Source organism: Telmatherina bonti, assembly GCF_933228915.1.
Source record: "Telmatherina bonti genome assembly, chromosome: 2".
Taxonomy (NCBI): Eukaryota; Metazoa; Chordata; class Actinopteri; order Atheriniformes; family Telmatherinidae; genus Telmatherina; species Telmatherina bonti.
In genome coordinates, this window is record NC_136620.1 from 29,155,238 (window position 1) to 29,175,599 (window position 20,362).

General features: G+C 37.6%; 3 protein-coding genes across 4 annotated transcripts; 2 read left to right on the forward strand and 1 right to left on the reverse strand.

Moving 5' to 3' along the window:
- Positions 1–1,103: 1,103 nt before the first annotated feature.
- On the reverse strand, positions 1,104–11,133 carry sema7a (semaphorin 7A (JohnMiltonHagen blood group)). Of its 2 annotated transcripts, XM_079250582.1 has the most exons (15): positions 11,048–11,133; positions 10,723–10,942; positions 10,438–10,577; positions 9,850–9,891; positions 9,663–9,758; positions 9,270–9,372; positions 8,993–9,103; positions 8,131–8,273; positions 6,725–6,903; positions 6,368–6,476; positions 4,687–4,882; positions 4,392–4,504; positions 3,653–3,798; positions 3,430–3,488; positions 1,104–2,563 (listed from the first exon to the last, which is right to left on the reverse strand). In XM_079250582.1, the coding sequence occupies exons 2-15, from the start codon at positions 10,841–10,843 to the stop codon at positions 2,169–2,171; spliced, it is 1,953 nt and encodes a 650-aa protein (XP_079106708.1). In that variant the 5' UTR covers positions 10,844–10,942; positions 11,048–11,133; the 3' UTR covers positions 1,104–2,168. The 2 variants fall into 2 exon arrangements, with proteins under 2 accessions (XP_079106708.1, XP_079106709.1); XM_079250583.1 differs by having other exon boundaries at positions 2,461–2,563; positions 3,415–3,488; positions 10,723–11,102.
- Positions 11,134–13,251: 2,118 nt separating this feature from the next.
- Positions 13,252–16,371, forward strand: commd4 (COMM domain containing 4). The gene is made up of 8 exons (XM_079252797.1): positions 13,252–13,308; positions 13,580–13,651; positions 13,735–13,800; positions 13,901–13,940; positions 14,866–14,985; positions 15,671–15,751; positions 15,868–16,044; positions 16,160–16,371. Exons 1-8 carry the CDS (start codon positions 13,306–13,308, stop codon positions 16,198–16,200), a joined length of 600 nt encoding a protein of 199 aa, XP_079108923.1. The 5' UTR covers positions 13,252–13,305; the 3' UTR covers positions 16,201–16,371.
- A 443-nt stretch (positions 16,372–16,814) lies between these two features.
- neil1 (nei-like DNA glycosylase 1) lies at positions 16,815–20,334 on the forward strand. Its single transcript, XM_079259517.1, has 10 exons — positions 16,815–16,925; positions 17,337–17,817; positions 17,900–18,019; positions 19,040–19,148; positions 19,244–19,337; positions 19,425–19,546; positions 19,627–19,654; positions 19,730–19,800; positions 19,871–20,084; positions 20,186–20,334. The coding sequence occupies exons 2-10, from the start codon at positions 17,363–17,365 to the stop codon at positions 20,197–20,199; spliced, it is 1,227 nt and encodes a 408-aa protein (XP_079115643.1). The 5' UTR covers positions 16,815–16,925; positions 17,337–17,362; the 3' UTR covers positions 20,200–20,334.
- The last annotated feature ends 28 nt before the right edge of the window (positions 20,335–20,362 follow it).

Genomic DNA, 20,362 nt, shown 5'->3' on the forward strand with positions numbered 1-20,362 from the left:
TTTTTTTCCATTTTATAATATAGTAACAGTAGTGAAATGCTCTAAATTTTAAACCGTAAGGGGATAACAAAGACTCGCTTTGGACAATGTAGCAAAATAACTCAGACAGGTTTACTTCCATTAAATTTTAACAGAATTAATTACAGCCACTGGAAAACTTGCTATACCAAACAGTATAGTAGACTGTTAAAGCGTTACTTCTTTTAAAAATAAGACTCTCCTCAAGTCTTTCCCTCAACCGCATTTCATTTAAGCAAGCAAAAACCTTTTGGTATCATTGGCACCCTGTGCACCCCTCACACCATTCACCATATGCTCTCCTCTTGACCTGTTGAATTCCTTTAAGCCTCAATTACCTCCACAGTTTCCTGTTCTGGCTTCTATTTAAAACACTCTTGAATGTGAGGGCTTCCTGAAAACTATTCTCATAAGCACAGCTACATGACGGTTCCATGACCCGAAATACACTCACAAGTCTGGGGCTATTTCATTTGTTCAGCTGCTCCATTGGGTTAAAAGTGAATTTTTCCTGAGCACTGCTGCTGTTCTGACCCATCATCAACCAACTAGTTTACGATCAACACCAGTGCTTCTTAACCTTTTTTTTTAAAACCGATTTTAAATAGTCCAATTTTGTCCAATTCTTAATTTCTGGTACAGATACCAATATTTTTGGAGCCAGTTGTGTCAAATAAACAAAAATTTCTGGAAAACTATAAATGACATCTTCTTTGTTTTATCAGTTGGAGGAGACTTAGCCAATGAGTTTGATATATAATATGTGCATGTTATGTAAAAGTTATGTACTTAAAAAAGTAAAAAACGTTACCAATAATTTCCAATATTGCATTTTAATGTCAATATTGGCCAATAATTTTGGTATGCAGATAATATGGGACATCTCTATTATCACCCCACCAAACTCCATCCCATCTCCAAAATTAAACTTATTACCTTTTCATACCTAAAACCTTTGTTTTTACTTTTTTCTTCTATTCCATTTCATTGCATTTATATATGTACTAATAAATTTTATCCAAATGGAGACTTTAAAACATGTTATTTAGACACTGTATGTGAGTTCCATACATTTTTTTTTTTTTTAAAAACACGGTTTTATTTTTAAATTGTGTGGGCGGGCTCTTGTTTCCTTTACATCTGGCTGCGTGTAATGAGAAGATTTACCAGGTGAACTAAACAACGTGCCAATGTGAACATTCAGATCCAACAAAACCAGCTATTTTCCCTCTCTTTCCATCTGGTATTTTTGGCCCTGAAATGCTGCCTTTCAGAGCCAAAATGGTTTATTGTGCTGCTCTGGTATGTTGCAGTTGGGAAACTTTCCACCTCCAAACCTGAGCTCAGGAGGCTGAGTCGAGCAGATTCCTTTGGGGAGAAGCTTCAGCTTCGGGGTGAACTCCCGTCACCTTACCCACCAACAGTGAAGCAGACACAGGAATCTGCTGGAACTAGAAGAAATGTGTGGTGTCTATTGCCAGAGCTTGTCGCAAAGCATTCGCTGGTCAATATTTAGTTTCTCATAAATAACTTCCTCTGCTCATGACTAAGCTTACATGAGCAAACTCGACCATGCTTAAGGACGCCACACTGTTCTTTTAATACAGCGCTGTAAACAGCACAGGGTCTGCACACTGACAAATAACTTCTGCAATTATGCATCATCAGTATAATCTGTGATGCCAGATATTATTGTCTAGTAGCTGACTACTGACCTATACTGACTAAATCGTCAAAAGTGAACAGTGAATTTCCAACATCCCCTTTTAAAATACTGCTCCCAGCGCCCTCTGATGGTCTCTGAACACCACGGTACCGCCACCCCATAGAGAAACGTGGATTTGGAGCCGAGGTGGAAACCTCTGGTTCCTGAGGCCCACAGTCCTGCCAGTGTTAGGAGTCAGATTCAGACTTAATCAGCAGACTTGCGCAGAACTTGACATCAAATTACACTTTTCTTCTAATTACCCATTGATTTTATCCCGCTATGCTGCGTCAGGAAAATTCCTAACCACAGCAGGACTGTGGCCTCGAGGACTGAAATTTCTCACCCCTGATCGAGAAAGAAGGTTTTGTTAAGTTTTAATTTATTATTTATACAAACTATCTGATAATTCCCCAGACTGCTACACCCAGCAGTGTGATCCATGTTATCTGTGCAACAAGACCTGATGCTTTGCTCCTCTCATAATTAACACTGTTTCTTTCAATGTGGTTCTGTTCATGAGGAATAATTTGCTGTGTAAGCTGATATTTTGTCGTGTAAGCCGATATTTTGTCACAACTTTTGTGTAATCTCTCTCTTTGGAGACACAGTCATAGTCGCCATAGTTTTCCTCTGCCATTGAAGGGATGAGGTGTAGACAGTTCGAAAGCATCTGCAGACAAGGGCTGCTATGGCCTCCATGTTCCCAGGTGTACACAGCATGGTAAGAGTCTATAGGGCAGGACAGATAAAAAGGGACACCCCGGGGGACTGAATGAACTGTCCTTATATTCAGTGCTGAAACATTGTCTCGTTTGGACCGTGTCACTTGCTTTTGGTCTGAAAAAAAATTAGAGAAGTTTAATAAGGATTTATGGCACAGTTTTCTTACTTGCACAAACTGTTTTAATGTGTGAAAAGGAGTGAAAAGTACAAATCAGCTCTGTTTGTCTGTGTGTAAAAACAACATTTAAATAAGAATAATATAAATGTTCAAAACTCCATTAAATCTTACTCATTTTTATGGCCCAGTGACATTTATACTTTACATTCCTGAAGCCAATAATTGCCCACCATTATCCTAAGAATAAGAAGCTACACTTCACAACCTTTTTTTTGTCATCCAGACACAACACTTTACAGCGACATTTTGCTTTAAGACACTGTGTCACATATTAGCAAACTGAACATCAACACATTGGCCATTTTTAAAGACACAACAAAAAAAGCACAAGAGGACAATATAGGAAGAAGTGTAGAAAAGGAAAATAGAGAATAAGAGACAAGAAATGAGTCTAGATCTGACTGACTTTCACTCATTGGAGAGCGCTTAGAGAAAAGACAGGATGCAAGATGGATGCAAATTAGCTCATGTTTGGTGGCAAAAAAACAGTCCTTTCGCTTTGTTGCTGCCCACTTTTTTTTTTTTTTTTTTGGAACAAATCATGTTAATCAAATGTTTATTTTTTTATACTAAATTGACTTGTAATAATGATATTTATTGTTACTTGGAGTTTCAATCCATACAGCGCACCTTGTATTGCTTCAAATGCAGTGATATGCACATAAAAACTAAATAAAATGGAAATGGAAAAAATACAAATGATATACAGTAGTTACAAAACGTATGCCCCTATCCCAGCTTTATGAAAATATTTTAATGGAGTGCATGTAGAGGAAAACATAAGCACCTCTTTGTTAGTTACCGTTTGCTGTTGTGGAGCACACGCTTGTTTGTCCATCCATTATATTTTGAATGCCTCCACTGTATCGAAAAGAAAACACAATTCTTTGTTAGTTAAGGAGATTTCCTTTTTTATCCACTTTTACTCCTGTCTACAGCGATCACACTGGCAGATGCTAATCATTTAATTATGTTGTATTATGAGTTCAACAGAGAGTCCTGCTTGGAAAAAAGTTCACACTTACGAGACAGTTGGAATGCATCCCAGTGCTGTCCAGGAACAATATGGGTCTCGTGCCAGGACACAGTCAGCACATGAGTTGTTATACTCTTCGCATTGCTGGAGGTCCACAGTGGAGATTTTCTCAGAAAATCCAACAACTAACTTTTTCTGAGCACAGAAACCAAATAGTTCATTTTAGATTAACCGGGTTAACAAAAAAGCTCTCAATACAATTTTCACATAATCTCATCAGGCATAATTGATAATATGTAAATATCTATCAACCTTTTGCTTCTAGCCACATTTAATCTTCACTAGTTTCTTTGTAAAATACTGACTTTTTAATCAAATGCATAAGTTCAGTGGCTAATAACTGTCTTTCTTTCAGCCAGGATTTAACAAAAAATGTTTTTTCTGTAAACAGCAGGCATCTGCAGCAGAGAGCAGACCAGCTGTGAGACTTAACAGCAGCAGTGAGGTCAAGGACCATCATACAAAAGCAGAGATAAAAGCTGCTTTGAGGCTGTTCAGAGCCAATGGAAAGAACAATAGCAGAGATAAACACACGCAACACTTTTTGTGTTAGATATTTTACACATTTCAGACACTGTTCATGTTAAAAGAATAAAACATGCACAATTTCAAGAAACTGAGGTGTAATTGTGTCAAAAGTTTTTTTCATATAAGAGTTTTGGACAGCAGGAACAAAATGCCACGCCGAAAATGTCTCGTTTACCAACTGCATTTTGTATTAACGTTACCTTTTTAAGGTCAAGCTTCATTGCTTGTATGGTTGAATTGTTGGGGAGTTGTGTTTCAGAGATGATGAAAGGCTCTGAACCAGCTTCTAAAACTTTATGGATCTTACCAGAATCTGTGGGGACAGTGAGTGACATGTTATTCTGGCGGTGATACAGCAGGTTGGGTATTTTAAGCCTATTGTTCCTGATTACAGACAATGTGTGTTTTAAGTCCAAGACAAAACAAAATCAGGAAATACAGTCTTAACACTCTACATGAGGTGAACTATGCAACTTTCTCTGAACTATGACTTACCAGTAGCTAGGAGCAGAACATTATACGTGTGTTGGTCTGCTGCTTGGACCTGGTCAACAGCTATTTTAGTGTAATTATTGCTGCTTATGTAAAAAGGTGATGTGTAATGCAGGGAGTGAACCCAGTCAGTCATTTCTGGGTGATCCTTCACAATACTGAGGGTGGATTGTGGCAGAACTTTGCTGTTCTTTACACACTGCAAAGCACAAGAACAAAAGCTTACAAAAGAAAAGCCACATGACAGTCAACTGAGAGTCCACTATATAAATGTTTCTAGGACCATGAAAGAAAATCACCTAATCTGATGAAACAAAGATGGAACTTTTTGGCTGTGTGAAGGAAAACTACTGCGCTTCACCTCTTAATACCATTTGCATCATCTGTACAGTCAAACATGGAATAGGGATATCATGCTTTGGCAAGGCTTTCTGACACATGACCTGACAGACGTTCAGAAAAAAGTTAAAGACGGACGCAGAATGGGTTGAAATCTTGACCAGAATGTAAAGGATTTCTGGCTGAGATGAAAGGTGACATTTCATCATTCTAGACCAGGGGGGAACCTCACCCTGAAAGTTTTCAATGTTTACCTGCTCCAACACGCCAGTTTCAAATATATGACTCAATGTGCAAATCCTGATAAGCTGTTGGATCCATTTGATTTGAAACAGGTGTGCTGGACCAGGAATACATGGAAAACCTGCAGGATTCCGGCCCTTAGGACCAGGGTTCCCCACCCCTCTTCTAGACCATGAAAGATCTGAAAATGACCATATACTCATGTTCCAATCCAACTTGACATAACTTTTATGTTTCTGCATAGAAAAAATGATAAAATGCCAAATAAAAAAGTTTAATTACCAAAAAATACAGGAAGATGCACTGCTGTCAAACGTGCTTTGATATGTACTCAGTACTTGTTAAGGCAGATGTAATTACTTATATCAAGTAAATTATAGCCTAATGTTCCAAAAATGTGCTCTTTTCTTTGTCATTGAGAAAGATTTATATAAACTTTTGTATAAATTAATTCAACTGGCAACATTTACTGTACTAAAGGAAGAACAAGACATCTATAAACAATTTGCTGCCTGAAAAATTTCAGCAACAAACATATAAGGTTTCTATAAATATTCTGTAATACTAGTGAATTGCCCCCCCCCCCCCCCCCCCCCCCCCAGATACACTCCAAACCAAGCATTGTAGCTCATATGCCCATTTGTTCTGTGAACTATACATCTAGGACACTGTGGGTAAGTTTGTATGAAAACAAATGATAGACAAACTTTAATTCAGGGTTTTGTAGGTGGAAAGCAGGGGCGGTGTGTGTATCTCTTACAAACAAATGCAATCTAAACTGTTTACTCATGACAGCAGGATGTTCATCGGCCCCTTGAGCTCCACAACTAGGAGACAAACGAATGAACTTTTTGAAAAACACTATGGTCTCCAAATAAAGATATGGAAACAATGAATGCAGTGAATGATTTCAGTAACATTTTTTCCATGTTTCCACTCGTATATGGTGGAGTCTGGTTTCATTTAGTTTTTATCTATAATTTAAAAAAAAAAAATCTGACCACAGAAAATGCGACTCAACTCAAACGCACAGACTGAAATAAAAATATTTTGTGGAAGTTCTGTTTCTGCAAAGCAACATAGCAACAAAACAGATCCTTACCGCTCCTGGCCTGGGGTTAGGAATGCTCTTGTCATAACCCCTGAAAGTTGAGTTCTCAAATATTTCTTCAATCATTTCTATTGAATAAACACAGACTGCGGTGGAGTTCCTAAAGGAGGAAGGGGAAACCTGAGATTAGCATAGATAGCATCACAGTGGGAGTAACACACTGTATTTGTTATTGCCTCAACTATAGGAGGCTATGAGCGACTCCCTTTGACAAAGAGCTAATAAATGACTGTTGACATTGTGCTGTAATCTTTCTGGATAGCGTGCAAAAACTAATAGAGTTCTGATGCTGTCAACGTTTTTAATGTTGCTTAGATTCTGCCAGTAAAGGAAGTGAAACTGTCGCACCAGCTGCTTGTAAAAAGTGCATAGACTCTTGTATCCCGCCAGTCCTTTGCATGTGTCACATAAACATCTTGGAGGTAGTTGAAATACAGTGACTCCTCTGGAAAACCGCAGACAAGTCGAGCCTTGAGAAAGGATGTCCACATGTTCTGGAAGAATCTTTTTGAGCCACCTTCATCAACCTGCAAAATAATAGAGGAGGAAGCTTTTTCAGCTTCTCAAAATTCACCAGCTGGCTGTTATCTGATGCTGTTGACATTGCAGCTACAAGGACAAATGGGGAAAAAAAAACTAAACTGCTGATAGGGCGGGTCTTGTTTGCAGGAGTGTTGTAAACACTATCCCAATGAAACAACCACTTCTCAATTTATTAGATTTCTTGAGGTGGTTTCACTCCTATAGCAGTAGGAGACAGACCACCTGCATCTGACAGTAGAGGATGATTTCTTAAATTATGTGTTTACTCCTCATAGCCTGGCTTTGTCTGCAGTAATTCTGGACACAATATTTCCCTCTGAGTTCAATTAAAAAGTAACAAAATAATTTCCGCTTTAGTTATTGCATCGTACACAACTGCAGCTCTCAGCAGAAGCATATGACATAAATTGATTAAACTGAAATTAGCATCTGATTTAAATGCTGTTTTTTATGGAAATAAAGATTAACATCTACATCAAACAATTATAAAGTGGCAGACAATGATTTTTTGTTTCCTTACTCAGGGAAATGAAGGAGAGGATATTTTAAGAGAGAAAATTTGCAGAACAGAAGCAACTAAGTGTCCCACAGCTCAATGCCTGAGTACAAAGTACTTGAAAGTTATATTAGCAGTAATACAAAAATACATAAATTAAACGACAATGAATAGAAAATTTGACGTAATCTCAGAGAGAAACAAAATAACAGCTGTGATGTCACTGTTACATAATAAAAGCATCTAATGTGGATAGAATGGGTGCGGACAGTATTTTTTTTCCTCCATGTCCCAGAAGGTTATTTCAGTTCATAATTCAAATGTGTGTCTCTGCATGTGCTGGAAAAGTCCACCTAATGTTAATTTCTAGTTTGAACAGAGAAGCTAAAACTGTCACTTTGCTGTGGAGGTGGTTTCTCAAGAACAGACAGTTTGCTGGTTTGTGTTCATTACAAAGTTGCTTTGGTTTGGTCTTTTCATGCTATGATGAATTTCCTGATGGGAGTCTTCTCTTCTAGGATGATGGCCCAATGCATATGTCATGATAAGTGTTTTGAAATGGTTGAAAATTAATTGAGTTGCATGTTGAGGCCTTTGAGATCAACCCAAATGAGAACTCAAGATATTTATTACAGTTTTAAAGGCTATTTTATATAGTTTTAATACTTCAAATTGTCTCAGATACACAGAGTTTTTTTTCTACTGGCAACCATACCTTACAAACTCGAGCAACCCGAGAGATCCAGGGATCAGCTTCTGGGCTGTGATCTGAGTTCTTCTCACGGAAAAAGATGTAAATTTTCTCATTATCAGGGTCATCCTCTCGCTTTACCCAGGATGCAGAGATGAACGTGGGCTCTGTGAAAGGCGGGCATGTTTACAAAACCATTTCACTCTTGTAATTACAGCGTAGGGACTGCAGACAACACGAGAAAGATTGCCAGACCAAACATAAAGCAAATGTAGAAGTAGGTGGGAAGCACAATTTTGGATACACAGCAAACAAACCATCACGTTGCACTTTACATCTGTTTGTCCACAACCACAAAATATGTCATAAAACTACATTCTCTTTATCAACAGCATGTTTGGACAATAAAGCTGTTTCTTTCAAGCCCTGCCTCCCTGGCTTCACCCATACTTTATGGTATCACTCAGAACAAACACACCTGTCCCTCATCACCAACACAAGTGAAAGCCTGATCATGTGGACGTCACTGCAATATAGCTGGACATACAAAAGGCTGCTTTACACCGAAGTTCAAGTCTAAAGCACAGAGACATATAGAGTTGCTCACCTTGTATAAGCTAAGCTTTTGTTAGTGTCTCGCCAAATGAAAAATATGATGAAAATTGTACTTCGTCTTCCTAAATTATGGTATTTGGCACATTATTATGTCACAGTAAATTTCCCCTGTGACCTATTGGATACAAATTGGCATCAAATCAATTTTTTTTTTTTTTTATCTGAGCATGTCCTTGTAGCATTTTTTTTAAGTTCCACATAGCATTCATTTGGTTTGCTGCACAAACTAAATTTCAACAACATTATACATGACTTGCATTTGTTGCTTCACCTGAAACCCAGCTATCATACATCCAGACATTAGTTCTGGTTCCAGCTTTTCGTCGGAACTGTAATGAACTCCCATCAGCGTCTAAAGGTGCTGCTGCATATAGATCCCCATCTAAAAACAGTGGAAACAAGCAGAAATAAGCAAAATTGTTCAATGATTCAGACAATTGCCCTGAAATGCAGTGGCTTCATGGGGCAGCAGATGTCAGTAGGTGTGATATATATTTCCAGCATTTAAAAGCATTGTGTCGACTTCTGCAAAGTTGCATGTGACGTACCTACTGTGAGCGACAGCGAGTTCTGAGTGTAGGCAAATGGAGAAACACCTGTCCCCTCATAACTCTCCACTATTTCATGAGACTGATTATTCACTGAAGGAAACTAGACAGAAAAAAAACCCACACAAGGTTATCGTGAGCTTGACTGGAAAACGGGAAGGGGTGGTGGGGTAATGAGAGAACAGAAACCAAGCAGACTACTTAATTATACATTACAGTTTCTAATTAAAATTTAACTAGAATGACCAAAGCTCCACTCTTTAATCAGCTTCCCCCTGCTGTTAATGCTTTACAAGTAGCCCACAAAGCTTGAAGTATGTCACACAGATGTAGACTTATAAGCTACTGAAGGCCTTTCTGCCTATATGATCAGTGAGGTATACAGGCACTCACAAGTTTCCAACACTGTGGCTTGTTTCCATTTGTTCCGCATACAAACAAGCTATCTTGAAACTTCTCAATGACAGTGATGACATTTTTACAGGGATCCTACAACACAAAAGTTCTTATTAGACAAAACAGAATCAACGTTTAAAGTTATAAATCTAGTCATTGGCACATTTTGGTGGCAGTCACTGACCTCCCCACACTGCTGCTGGTCGGTTGGTTTCAGAGGATAATTCTGTCAGGGAAATAAATTGAGGAACACATTTGATAATGTATTAGTGAATAAAATAAAATAACTTGGAGCATCTCACTTAAGGTAATATCCTTTGGTAAAATCACTTAAGCTGCTCTGGCACAAACTAATATCCATTAGCTCCAGCACACCTTAGTAGACTAGTGATGACCTATTTATCTCAAATATAAGGTTGTCAAAAGTTGTAAAAGTTGCCTGACTGGACTGTAACTTTTAGTCTGTCTAAAATATGTGTTCACCACCAGCCCTTTTTCAGCAGCTTGGACTATGTAAAACATAAATAAATGAATACACATGCTTTCATTGGGGGTTTTGGCACACAGACTCCATCAGTAACAGTAAGTCTGGGTCAACCATCTGTTACACTCACATGTTATATTATCCCATGCTGCTGCATTTCAATCTGACCCAAGAGTTTGCCGAAACAAACTGACAGCATAACAATGAATCATTATGCAAGTGAATTGGCAGCAGGTAATAAACTCAAAACAGCCAAAAGAGCCGCAGTGACGATCCAGAAACACTCACCTCTAATATGCGGTCATGATCCACGTCGATCTTCAAAACGAAGTCCGAACCACCAATGTACAGTTCCTCTGAATCCTCCAGATACGAAAACACACTGTGGTTCTGATTAACTTCATATCTAAGTGCACCGCGTCCTATTTCTGGAGGATGATGGGACAAAAATTGTTTAGCCGACAGAAAAGTCACACTGGATTATTAAGTGTGCCATATAAAACCCGACATGCACAGATATGAATTTGCTCGATTGATATGATATAAATATGAATAAATAAATAACCAACCTACCGTTCACAAGTCTGGGTGTATTTTTAGACCCAAGAGTTGGGGTATCCTGCAGATGGTCATTATGGACTATTTGAAATTCCACAGAAACCAGCAAAATAAAAATATAAGCAAACTCACTCATTTTTCGCAAATATTAGGCAGCTATATAACTGTTAGCGGCTCATGTCTCATTTCCTTGGTTCAGTTTCCTCCATGGAGAAAATTCCCCCTTTATCATTTTCTGTGGAGATCAATTATTTACAAATAAATATTTTCAAAGCTTTTCCATGCTCACAAAATGGCGAGCGCAAGAGAAACATCGGGTTATGAGCCGTTAGACGCTCACGTCGTTAATCCACTTGACAGTCTGAGCAGTTTGCGTGTAACTGGGTTGGGATGTAACAAGGTTGTCTGCCTCACCGTGGTCTGTCCTCCTGGCGACTGAAGACAAGCTTCCGGACAAGCCAGCTTTCGTGCATGCGACCTCTCATTGCTTTAGCGGAGCATCTTTGCCCAATCCTTTTACAAACGACACTAAAATACGAGTCTATTACTGGATGTCCGTTAAAAGGCGGATCTAGAGGACAGAGGAGGGGGGGTAGGAACAAGAACTTTGTTCAGGTTTACAACACAGCGAGCGCATTACAACGCTTGTGTTTATCATGTGAAAAGTAAAACAATGCAACAAACAATTGTATTTATCTTCTACCAGTAATTTTTTAAAGTGTGTATCTATAATCACTGTTGCACCTACAGTAATTATTTTAATTTTGCATAGCTTTCCCTTATGTTTTATTAGTCTACTTTTACATAGGCCTACTTCATAAAATGTAAAAGGTTTGGAGAATCATATAGCTTGTAATCACCCACAGCTGGCTAGAATGAATGCTGTTTTCCCAACAGTGGTGGTGTTTGTGAATTTATTGTTTTGAAGTGGCTCTATACAAATAAAGTTAAATTGAATTGAATTTATTTATGACCACAGTGAAAACTTGGCAGATTTTACATTCATTTGTTTCCATGTCTGTAAAAGAGGGGTCATTGATCCTGGTGCTCAAGGGCCAGTGTCCTGCAGGTTTTCCAAGTGCCCCTGGTGGGAAACACCTGACACAGGTTCAGACAAGCTCTGCACTTGTCTGGATCAAGCGGCAACCTCCGGCGGTTAAAAGTGAAGCCTATGCGGAAGTGCATAAAACTGCAGTTCTCCCTTCATCCGCTAGGAGCTGGCTGCAAAACAAAGCAAATCCCCATAGACCATAGACATCATATCTATGCCATAGACTCCCATGTTAAAAAGGCCAACTTCACAGCAGAAATAAACATGTTTACAGTCTGGTTCAGAAATCCATTTTTGGTTTAATAGGTCAGGTTTAAATTCATGACAATTGTTGGGGGAGAGGGTTTTTTTTTCTAACTCACCCGGGCTAGCTCCTTATTATTAAAGCAGGTGACAGACTTTTGCAGTATTCTAATTGTGATGAGATTAAGAATAAAACTCTCTCTCTCTGTCTCTCTCTGTCTCTCTCTCTCTCTCTCTCTCTCTCTCTCTCTCTCTCTCTCTCTCTCTCTCTCTCTCTATATATATATATATATATATATATATATATATATATACATGTATATATGTATATATATATATATATATATATAAACTCATTTTCAGTTCACTTATTGACACCAGTTCAATAAAAAAACGAAAATGAAATGAAATGATATTAAATTAAATTAAATTAAATTAAATTAAATTAAATTAAATTAAATTAAATTAAATATATAAAAAAAACCACCCTAAATTATCCAGTTTATGTTAAATGTCAGGGATGGCATTGTCTGGTGCAATAATAATGTTACTCGGCCACTGCGTAGCTTTCATCAGACATTTTATTATCTGAAGACTATCTTTGGACGTCACAGTGTTTGAATGAGCTCTACAGTTTTATACCACGGGGATACTTAATTTGCAAGTACACTGACACTTCAATAAGATAAAAGCATTTAAAACAATATGTATGTATGTATGTATGTGTATATATATATATATATATATATATATATATATATATATATATATATATATATATATATATATATATATGTATATATATATATATATATATATATATGTATATATATATATATATATATATATATATATATATATATATATATATATATATATATATATATATATATGTAAGACACAACAACAGTCTCAGTCTGAGACACTGTCAAACAGGATTAACAGAATTGCAGAATAGGAAATAAATAAATGACTAAATAAATAACATTTTAAAAACATCTGGGCTGACATTTAAATGTGAGATTCATGCAAAAATACTAAGAAAGACCGAAGAAAGACCGAATTAAAAGTTCAAAACTGTTTTCCAATGGCAAATTTGCAGAAACCAAAATAAGACTTTCAATAATAACATTTAGGTTTTGATCTTTTATGTTTACAGTGTGTGGTTTTGAGCCAGTGGTCATAACGTCCAGCATCACGCTATGACGTGGTGACGTTAACAAACTCCGCCTCTATTCTTAATTTGTCCAATCAGATGCGAGAAAATATAAGCGCCTTCCTGTTTTCTTCTTTTCCTAACAACCATGGTAAACAAGTTATTAATTATTACGTTATTTTATGCAATTTCGTGTAATTATTATTATAAAATTTATGTCATGAGAGTTCTGTTTCATGATTCGAAAGCTATTTAAGCAATAATTTAGCGGAACAGATGCGATATTTAAGTGTTGCTATCTCGTAGCTAGCATGCAAAGCTAATCGCCATTCATGACAAACTGCTATTAAAGTCTTGGACAGCAGTAGCTGGTGTTGTTTTTTACTGTTTTTAAAACTTAAACCTTCCTCTCTGTTGTATAGCGGTTCCGTTTCTGTGGTGATCTAGACTGTCCCGACTGGGTACTTGCCGAAATTACTACATTAGCAAAAATCGTAAGTCTAACTGCTCCACAGATAAATCAATGTAGTTCTCGTGTTAGTTTATTTATTCACGTTTTGGATTCATTCATTCACAGTCAAGTGTCAAAATGAAACTCCTTTGTGCTCAAGTGATGAAAGATTTGCTCGGGGAGGGTATTGATGTAAGTCTTTGCTTAGTTTTACAAATTCATTAAATGTTGACATCATAATTGCAAAGAAAGAGAGAAAAATAAATGTATCCTTTCGTCTCTTTTCTTTTAGTTTGGCAAAATTGCCAAACTTACAGCAGATGCAAAGTTTGGTAAGTTTCCCTTTTTTCTTGCACTTTTGATTAATAATTTTTACTGCATATATAGTTTTTATGCCTGGAGACTGCTATATTGATATAATATTAATTAAACCCTTCCATTTTATGTTAATGCCTATTGCAGTTGCCGTTTCTCTTGTGTTACACAAAGAAATGACCGTTTCTTCATCTTTTTAGTATGTGTCTCATCATAGACATGACATTTGTCATTATTTCAAGTCCTTTTTCCATGGGTCTGGAGTTTCTATAAAATTGCTTTACAAGATATTAAAGTCTGATTTTAAACTTATTTCAGTGGAAGTAACAAGTAAGTAGTAGAAATAAATTCTGTGAAGAGCCTAAGTGTTGGAGTAATGAACATTTTCAAGTATAACAGTTGTCTGTTCTTTTTTCTCTTCTTTGTTATTGTTTTTAGTGATGTCTTCTTCGTCTAGAATTTTGTTGTTTTCATCCTTTCTCATCTCAATATAACTTTCAGCCAATCAGTATTTATCTAATTCATAGTGTGGTGTTAGAAGTCAGTGCATTTTAGCTAGATAGATGACTGCCTGTCAGCTTATCTGCACCAAAAGAAATAAATATGTTGCCTTTTTTAGTAATACGACTTTTAAAGAGCAATTTTGAATGAAATTTTAAATACAGCTTTAATTGTCTGGATGCAAAACTGCATCTCTGCCAGTCCACACCTTTGTTAAATTGTCGGTGAATTATGAAACAAAAAATGTAACACTTTAAAATGTTTGACTTTTTCATTTACTGAACCCTTAGAGTTTAGTTTAAGGAAGTAATACAAAATAGTAATTACCACTCATGTTACTGAGTTGTTTGCAAGTAACCTTAATAGTTTTGAGATTTTGAGATGTTTCCCCATTTGTCTTTCTTTAACTTATTAATAGTTTTGATTAATTCCATGTTTCAGAGAGTGGAGACATCAAGGCAAGTGTAGCAGTGCTCAGCTTCATTTTGTCCAGTGCTGCAAAGCATGATGTTGACAGCGAATCTCTGTCGAGTGAGCTGCAGCAGCTTGGCCTCCCTAAAGGTTAGTCCTTCCACTCCTTTCTTTGACAATTAGTTGGAAAAATTTTGCTCGGCCATCATATCTTGTTTTTACAGACACATTCTTGACTTTTATGCCAGGAGTCTAAACAGACTGAAAAACATCAGTTGGATTAAAGTATCTAAATATATCAGTGAATAACCGGTAGTTATTGAGCAAGGAGACTGTTAAATGTTATTAGGACCCTCCCTGTCTTGATTTAAAAGTTCTCAAAATAGGAAGCCAGAAAAGGATTTGATTAAAAACGTATGTGAAAGCCAGACTACTCCCTTATATCTTTAACAACTTGTAAACCTTACCTCTTGAGTTTAGCCAAAAATGTTTGTATAAGTGCTATGCTTACTGTTTGCAGCTGGTGCATGAAAAGAACAGACTCAGCAGAGATACAGAAGAGGATGTTGTAAATGGAGAGAAGGAAGTTTTTGGTGCATTATGGCATTTTGCTAGAGGAGTGTTTACCAGCATTACATTGTAATCTGTTCAGTTGCAATAATGCTACAGTAGACAATTTATATTGGCAGGTGTGTTGATTTTTTTCAGGAACTTTGCTGCCTTGCTTTATCTGTCAATTATCTGAGTGCTACAGATTTAGTACCTCTTCTAAAAGTGCTTTCTACCAACTTGGCCACTAAAACTCTTAATTAATAAAATATTTCACTTTCTTTAGAACACACTACAGGACTGTGCAAATCATATGAAGACAAGCACTCTGCACTTCAAGACAAACTCAGGGAAACCAGCCTGAGATGTGAGTATTTTTAGTGAAGACAGTAAAGGTTGTTGATGACGAGTGCCGTTTGTTGGGGTTGATGACTGAGTGCTGACTGAAGAGTGGCACGTGTTCTGCTTTGTAATGACTTTCAGTGGGACGACTGGACTCTGTATCTTGGCGTGTCGACTATACTCTGAGTTCCAGTGAGCTGAAGGAGGTCAACGAGCCTTTGATACAGCTGAAACTGCAAACACAAGGAGCAGAGTCAGGCTCCACAGAGACAACTGTTGTCTCTGTCTCTGCTGACAAATTCAGAGTCTTGCTTGCTGGTCAGTCTTTCATCCTTTCTTTTTCTAATTTCTTTTGCTTTTTGCAATTCTTATTTTGCAATTTTATAATTGTGGTAAGATGATTATATTTATACTTATTGCTGTCTTTTTACAGAGCTCAAACAAGCCCAGGCCATGATGAATACACTACAGTGATAAAGCAGAAGCTAAACAGAAACTGCCAAAAGTGCCATACATAAATCATGTACAGTATTAAATATTTAGTGTGAATTTGTCCTGATATTTTGATTTTTAAAAAAAAGCAACACATTAATAATCATTGGTGGAAATGTTTCCAGATGGTATGAAATGTCACTGAATGTAGAAACTCAATGGCAGACTTTTGTAAAATATTATTATTGTATTATCTGACTATTTTTTGTCTCAATTGTGTTGATAATGTGTTTTACCTTCATATGCTCACGATAAAATGTAAAGCCGTTGTGCCCATAGACATTATGTACTCAGTTGCTACATCCGCTACGCCTACATATCCCATCATGCATCTGTTTGCTTGTGTACGCTTGTGAAGCTGTGAATCATTTAAAGGCTTCCCAAGTACCCTTGCTAGCTAAATTGAATTAAGCTTTTCTAGATATTTCAGTGTATTATAAAAAAAAAAAAAAACAATTTAACAAACATTCACATGAGAATAGTAAATATACGAAGATGAACGAAAGTATCGCGATATTTTCAAACGTCTGGCACTCGCAGATTGCACAACCTGTTTGGTAACAGACGCGTGCTTTAAAGCATTTTTTTCTCCCCACTGCTGTTATTATCTAAGAGGGCAACACAGTCACACACAAGTGTATATTTGTGGACCAACTCTGCCGAACAAATAGTCATCACCTTGCGCCGATTCCCGTTTCCTGGTTTGGGTAAGTTTAGCACAAGTAAATCACTGAAGACAAAATTGATATATTCCCACTGGTGGCACGTGAAGCACATAAACAGCGTTTTGTCAGGTTGACTTAAGATAATGAAAATGAAATAAGCGCTGACTTGATGTATTAAGAACAAATGTTAAATCGTGTGGTATGTTGTACATTCAATGCATTCACCGAGGTGCATCATATCTTTGCAGAGTTATGTAAAAAGTTTGGATCTGAATGTGCAATGATTGCTTTGCAGCGCTGGTGTTGATTAAATAAGGCCCGTTTAAAAAGATTCAGACACACCTACTTCTAAGTTGTGGAGAAATTAGCTTTCATAATAAACACCAAATTTTTAAGAGCACAATGTAAAAGGAGCTCGTGCTGTAATCACAAAGTCCTTTTTCTACCTTACAGTTGCAGTACATATTTTTCTTGCAAAGATGCCTGAGGGACCAGAACTCCACCTGGCCAGCTTGTTTGTGAACAGGATGTGTGAAGGAGTAGTATTTAGTGGCCCTGTCAAAAAATCTGAGGTCAGCAAAAGTCCTGATGTGTCCTTCAGCTGTGAGGCATACTGCATCACAGCCACTTCCAGAGGGAAGGAAGTGAAGCTCACACTGACTCCTATCAAGAGTGATGATGCAAAACGGAGAGCAAGGCCGGGGCAAGCAGACCAACCCATGGATATAGTTTTTCGCTTCGGGATGTCCGGTTATTTCCGCTTCACCACAGAGGATGAGCTACCCAAACATGCTCATCTTCGTTTTTACACCAAAGAGAAGCCTCGCAGAGTGTTGAGCTTTGTGGATCCACGTAGGTTTGGCAGCTGGCAGCCCAATGGGACATGGCAGCCAGACCGAGGGCCCTGCATCATGTTTGAGTACAAAAGTTTCAGGTTTGTGAAGCTGCGTCTTCCTTGTGTGACATGCATCACCAGAATACTCAATTCACATTTATATAAACAAACTTCCTTGCAGGGAGAACGTTTTGTCACACCTGCCTGATCGAGCATTTGATCGACCCATCTGTGAAGTCCTGCTGAATCAAAAATACTTCAATGGTGTTGGCAACTACCTGAGGGCTGAAATCCTTTACAGGTGATGACCATGCATGGAAACGGGATGACATATTGTGCACAACTTTATGACAGCAAAAACACTCAAACTCAAGCATTTAATACACTTTAAATTGGATGCTTTATTAGATATTTATTCATGTTATTTATTATTTATTCTTTGTAATAACTGGTCCAGTTGTCAGATTTGGGGGAAACAGAAAACTGGTTTTGTTTGGTGCTCTGTAAGGAGAAGCAAGTTGAGAAATCAGGTGTGATGGATCAATAATTGGTATAACTGTAGTATTTAATCTACAAGGGAACAACAAATAATCCTTCAGATTTGCACATTTAGCTAGTTTACCTGGTATACAATTATTGACACACTCATCACATTTACAGTTAAAGTAAATGAAAGAAAAGAAACAGCCAAATGGGAAAGTGGCCATGGATCTGCTTGATTATTTATCATTGACTGAGGGGCTGCATGGTGGTCAGCACTACAGCTCCAGAGTAAGAAGTTTGTTGATTCGAGCCATGGCTGAGGGGAGGTTTGGACAATGCTCTCCCTGTGTATGTGTCAGTTCTCTTCTGGATCTCCAGCTTCGTTCCACTGTTCAAATACATGCACGTTAAGTTAATTCATCACTGTTAATTTTCTTTAGGGGTGTGAGTGTGAAAGTTTGTCTCTCTGTGTTGGCCCTGGTCTGGTCACTCATCCCGGGTGTACCCTGCCTCTCACCTGCCAATGGCTGATAGGTTTCAGCCACCCCATGACCTTGAATTGTACTAAGCAGTATAGGAAATGAATGAATGAACTCAGATAATAACAAATACAAAGTGCTGTTCCCATGAGATTCTTGCAAAAAATGTGTAAAACAAGCCAAACCAAGTATTTATTCTCGCAAGTTTCAAGGTTGGCCTCCTCCAGATAACACATGAATTGCAATTTTTGCACATCTTCCGTGGGAAGGGAGCACTCCTTAGACGTCTTCAAAAACAAAGGAGCTTCTTTGTTTGATGAAAGAATGGATCCTAACAGCTAGACTTTTTTTTTTTTTAGGTTGAACATTCCCCCCTTTGTGCCTGCCCGGGATGTGTTGGAAGGCCTTCCCTCAGATGACTTATTAGTAAGCGGGAAGCCTTTGAAAAATGAGATTACAGACACAAAGGTGAAAAAACTAAGATGACCATTTTTCAGATGAACTGCTGCTATATGACCTGAACACTGCATTTTCTAACAAACCATCATTATTTGTATGAAAAGACCCCAGTAAGAACCAAGAAGAAAGGAGTGAAACAGGAGACAAGTGATCTACTCAGGCTATGTCATACGGTACCGCTGGAGGTTGTGAAACTGGGTTGGTCTTTTACTGTTAAGTCCACTTCAAAAACTAAATGAAAGCAACATGAAATACATCCTATTAATGCCATGTTTTTCGTCTTAGGTGGTAAGGGCTATGACCCTGAGAAGGCAGACTACTCTGCCTTTCAGGCTTGGCTGCAGTGTTATTATGTGGATGGAATGAACTCTATCCGGGATCACAATGGGAGGACTATGTGGTTTAAAGTAAATAAGAAAAATGCTTTTAGTACCAATGTTTGAAAAAAGGATCTCCTGATACCAATTAACACTTTGATATGTTTCAGGGAGATCCAGGTCCCATGGCTCCCAAAAGTAAGTAATACACGTGCATGAGCTTAAACTTTTCAGCTAACAAATCACAATAATTTTAACTTCTTTGTTGTGAAGATTCAAAGTCACCTAAAGCAAAGAAGAGGCTCAAGAAAGAAGATGACCATGATTACACAGCCAAAAAAAAGGTCAAACTCACTTCTTTACTTTGCAAATGTGAACTCTGTAGCAATAGTTTTTAATGTTAACGTTCTTTAGGTGGCTAAAGGTCGCTCTGTTGCCACAAGAAAGACTCCAGCACTCAAAGAGGAAAAAGTGACAAAAACACCAAAAAAAGAAAAGAAAGCAGGTCCAAAGGAAGCCGTGTCAAAGAGAGGAAAGGCAGGAAAAATCCAGGAAATAAACACGCCGCGACGTGGAACAAGATCTAACTCGCGTAGGAGGAAGAGCAGCCCTGCAAAGTCAGCTGCAGGTAAACTCACTGCATCAGCTTAAAATGGAAGAAAAATATTTTGCCATGAATAAAAAAAAAGGGTCGTAGACATATTTTTATGCCAGTTGTTCTCATTGCAGGTTCGCAGACATGAAAATAGAGTGGCCAAAAACTGCTGGAAATCCAAACATTTTTATACTTTAATACATGGAGATGTTTTTAAATAAAGTTTTTACAAAAGTTGCATAACGGTGTTTATTTGAATGAAAAGTCATCACTCTGGAAACCTCTGAGCACAGTAATCACTAATATCCCAC

Coding starts and splice junctions, on each gene's coding strand:
- sema7a (XM_079250582.1), bottom strand. CDS start 10,843: ATGAGTGAGTTTGCTTATATTTTTATTTTGCTGGTTTCTGTGGAATTT. Junction 6,904..8,130: donor GGGTTGCTCGAGTTTGTAAG/GTATGGTTGCCA, acceptor ATTATTTTGCAG/GTTGATGAAGGTGGCTCAAA. Junction 6,477..6,724: donor GCACTTTTTACAAGCAGCTG/GTGCGACAGTTT, acceptor TTCCTCCTTTAG/GAACTCCACCGCAGTCTGTG.
- commd4 (XM_079252797.1), top strand. Junction 13,941..14,865: donor TACAGCAGATGCAAAGTTTG/GTAAGTTTCCCT, acceptor TCCATGTTTCAG/AGAGTGGAGACATCAAGGCA. Junction 16,045..16,159: donor ATTCAGAGTCTTGCTTGCTG/GTCAGTCTTTCA, acceptor GTCTTTTTACAG/AGCTCAAACAAGCCCAGGCC.
- neil1 (XM_079259517.1), top strand. CDS start 17,363: ATGCCTGAGGGACCAGAACTCCACCTGGCCAGCTTGTTTGTGAACAGG. Junction 19,547..19,626: donor GGAGGACTATGTGGTTTAAA/GTAAATAAGAAA, acceptor GATATGTTTCAG/GGAGATCCAGGTCCCATGGC. Junction 19,655..19,729: donor AGGTCCCATGGCTCCCAAAA/GTAAGTAATACA, acceptor TTTGTTGTGAAG/ATTCAAAGTCACCTAAAGCA.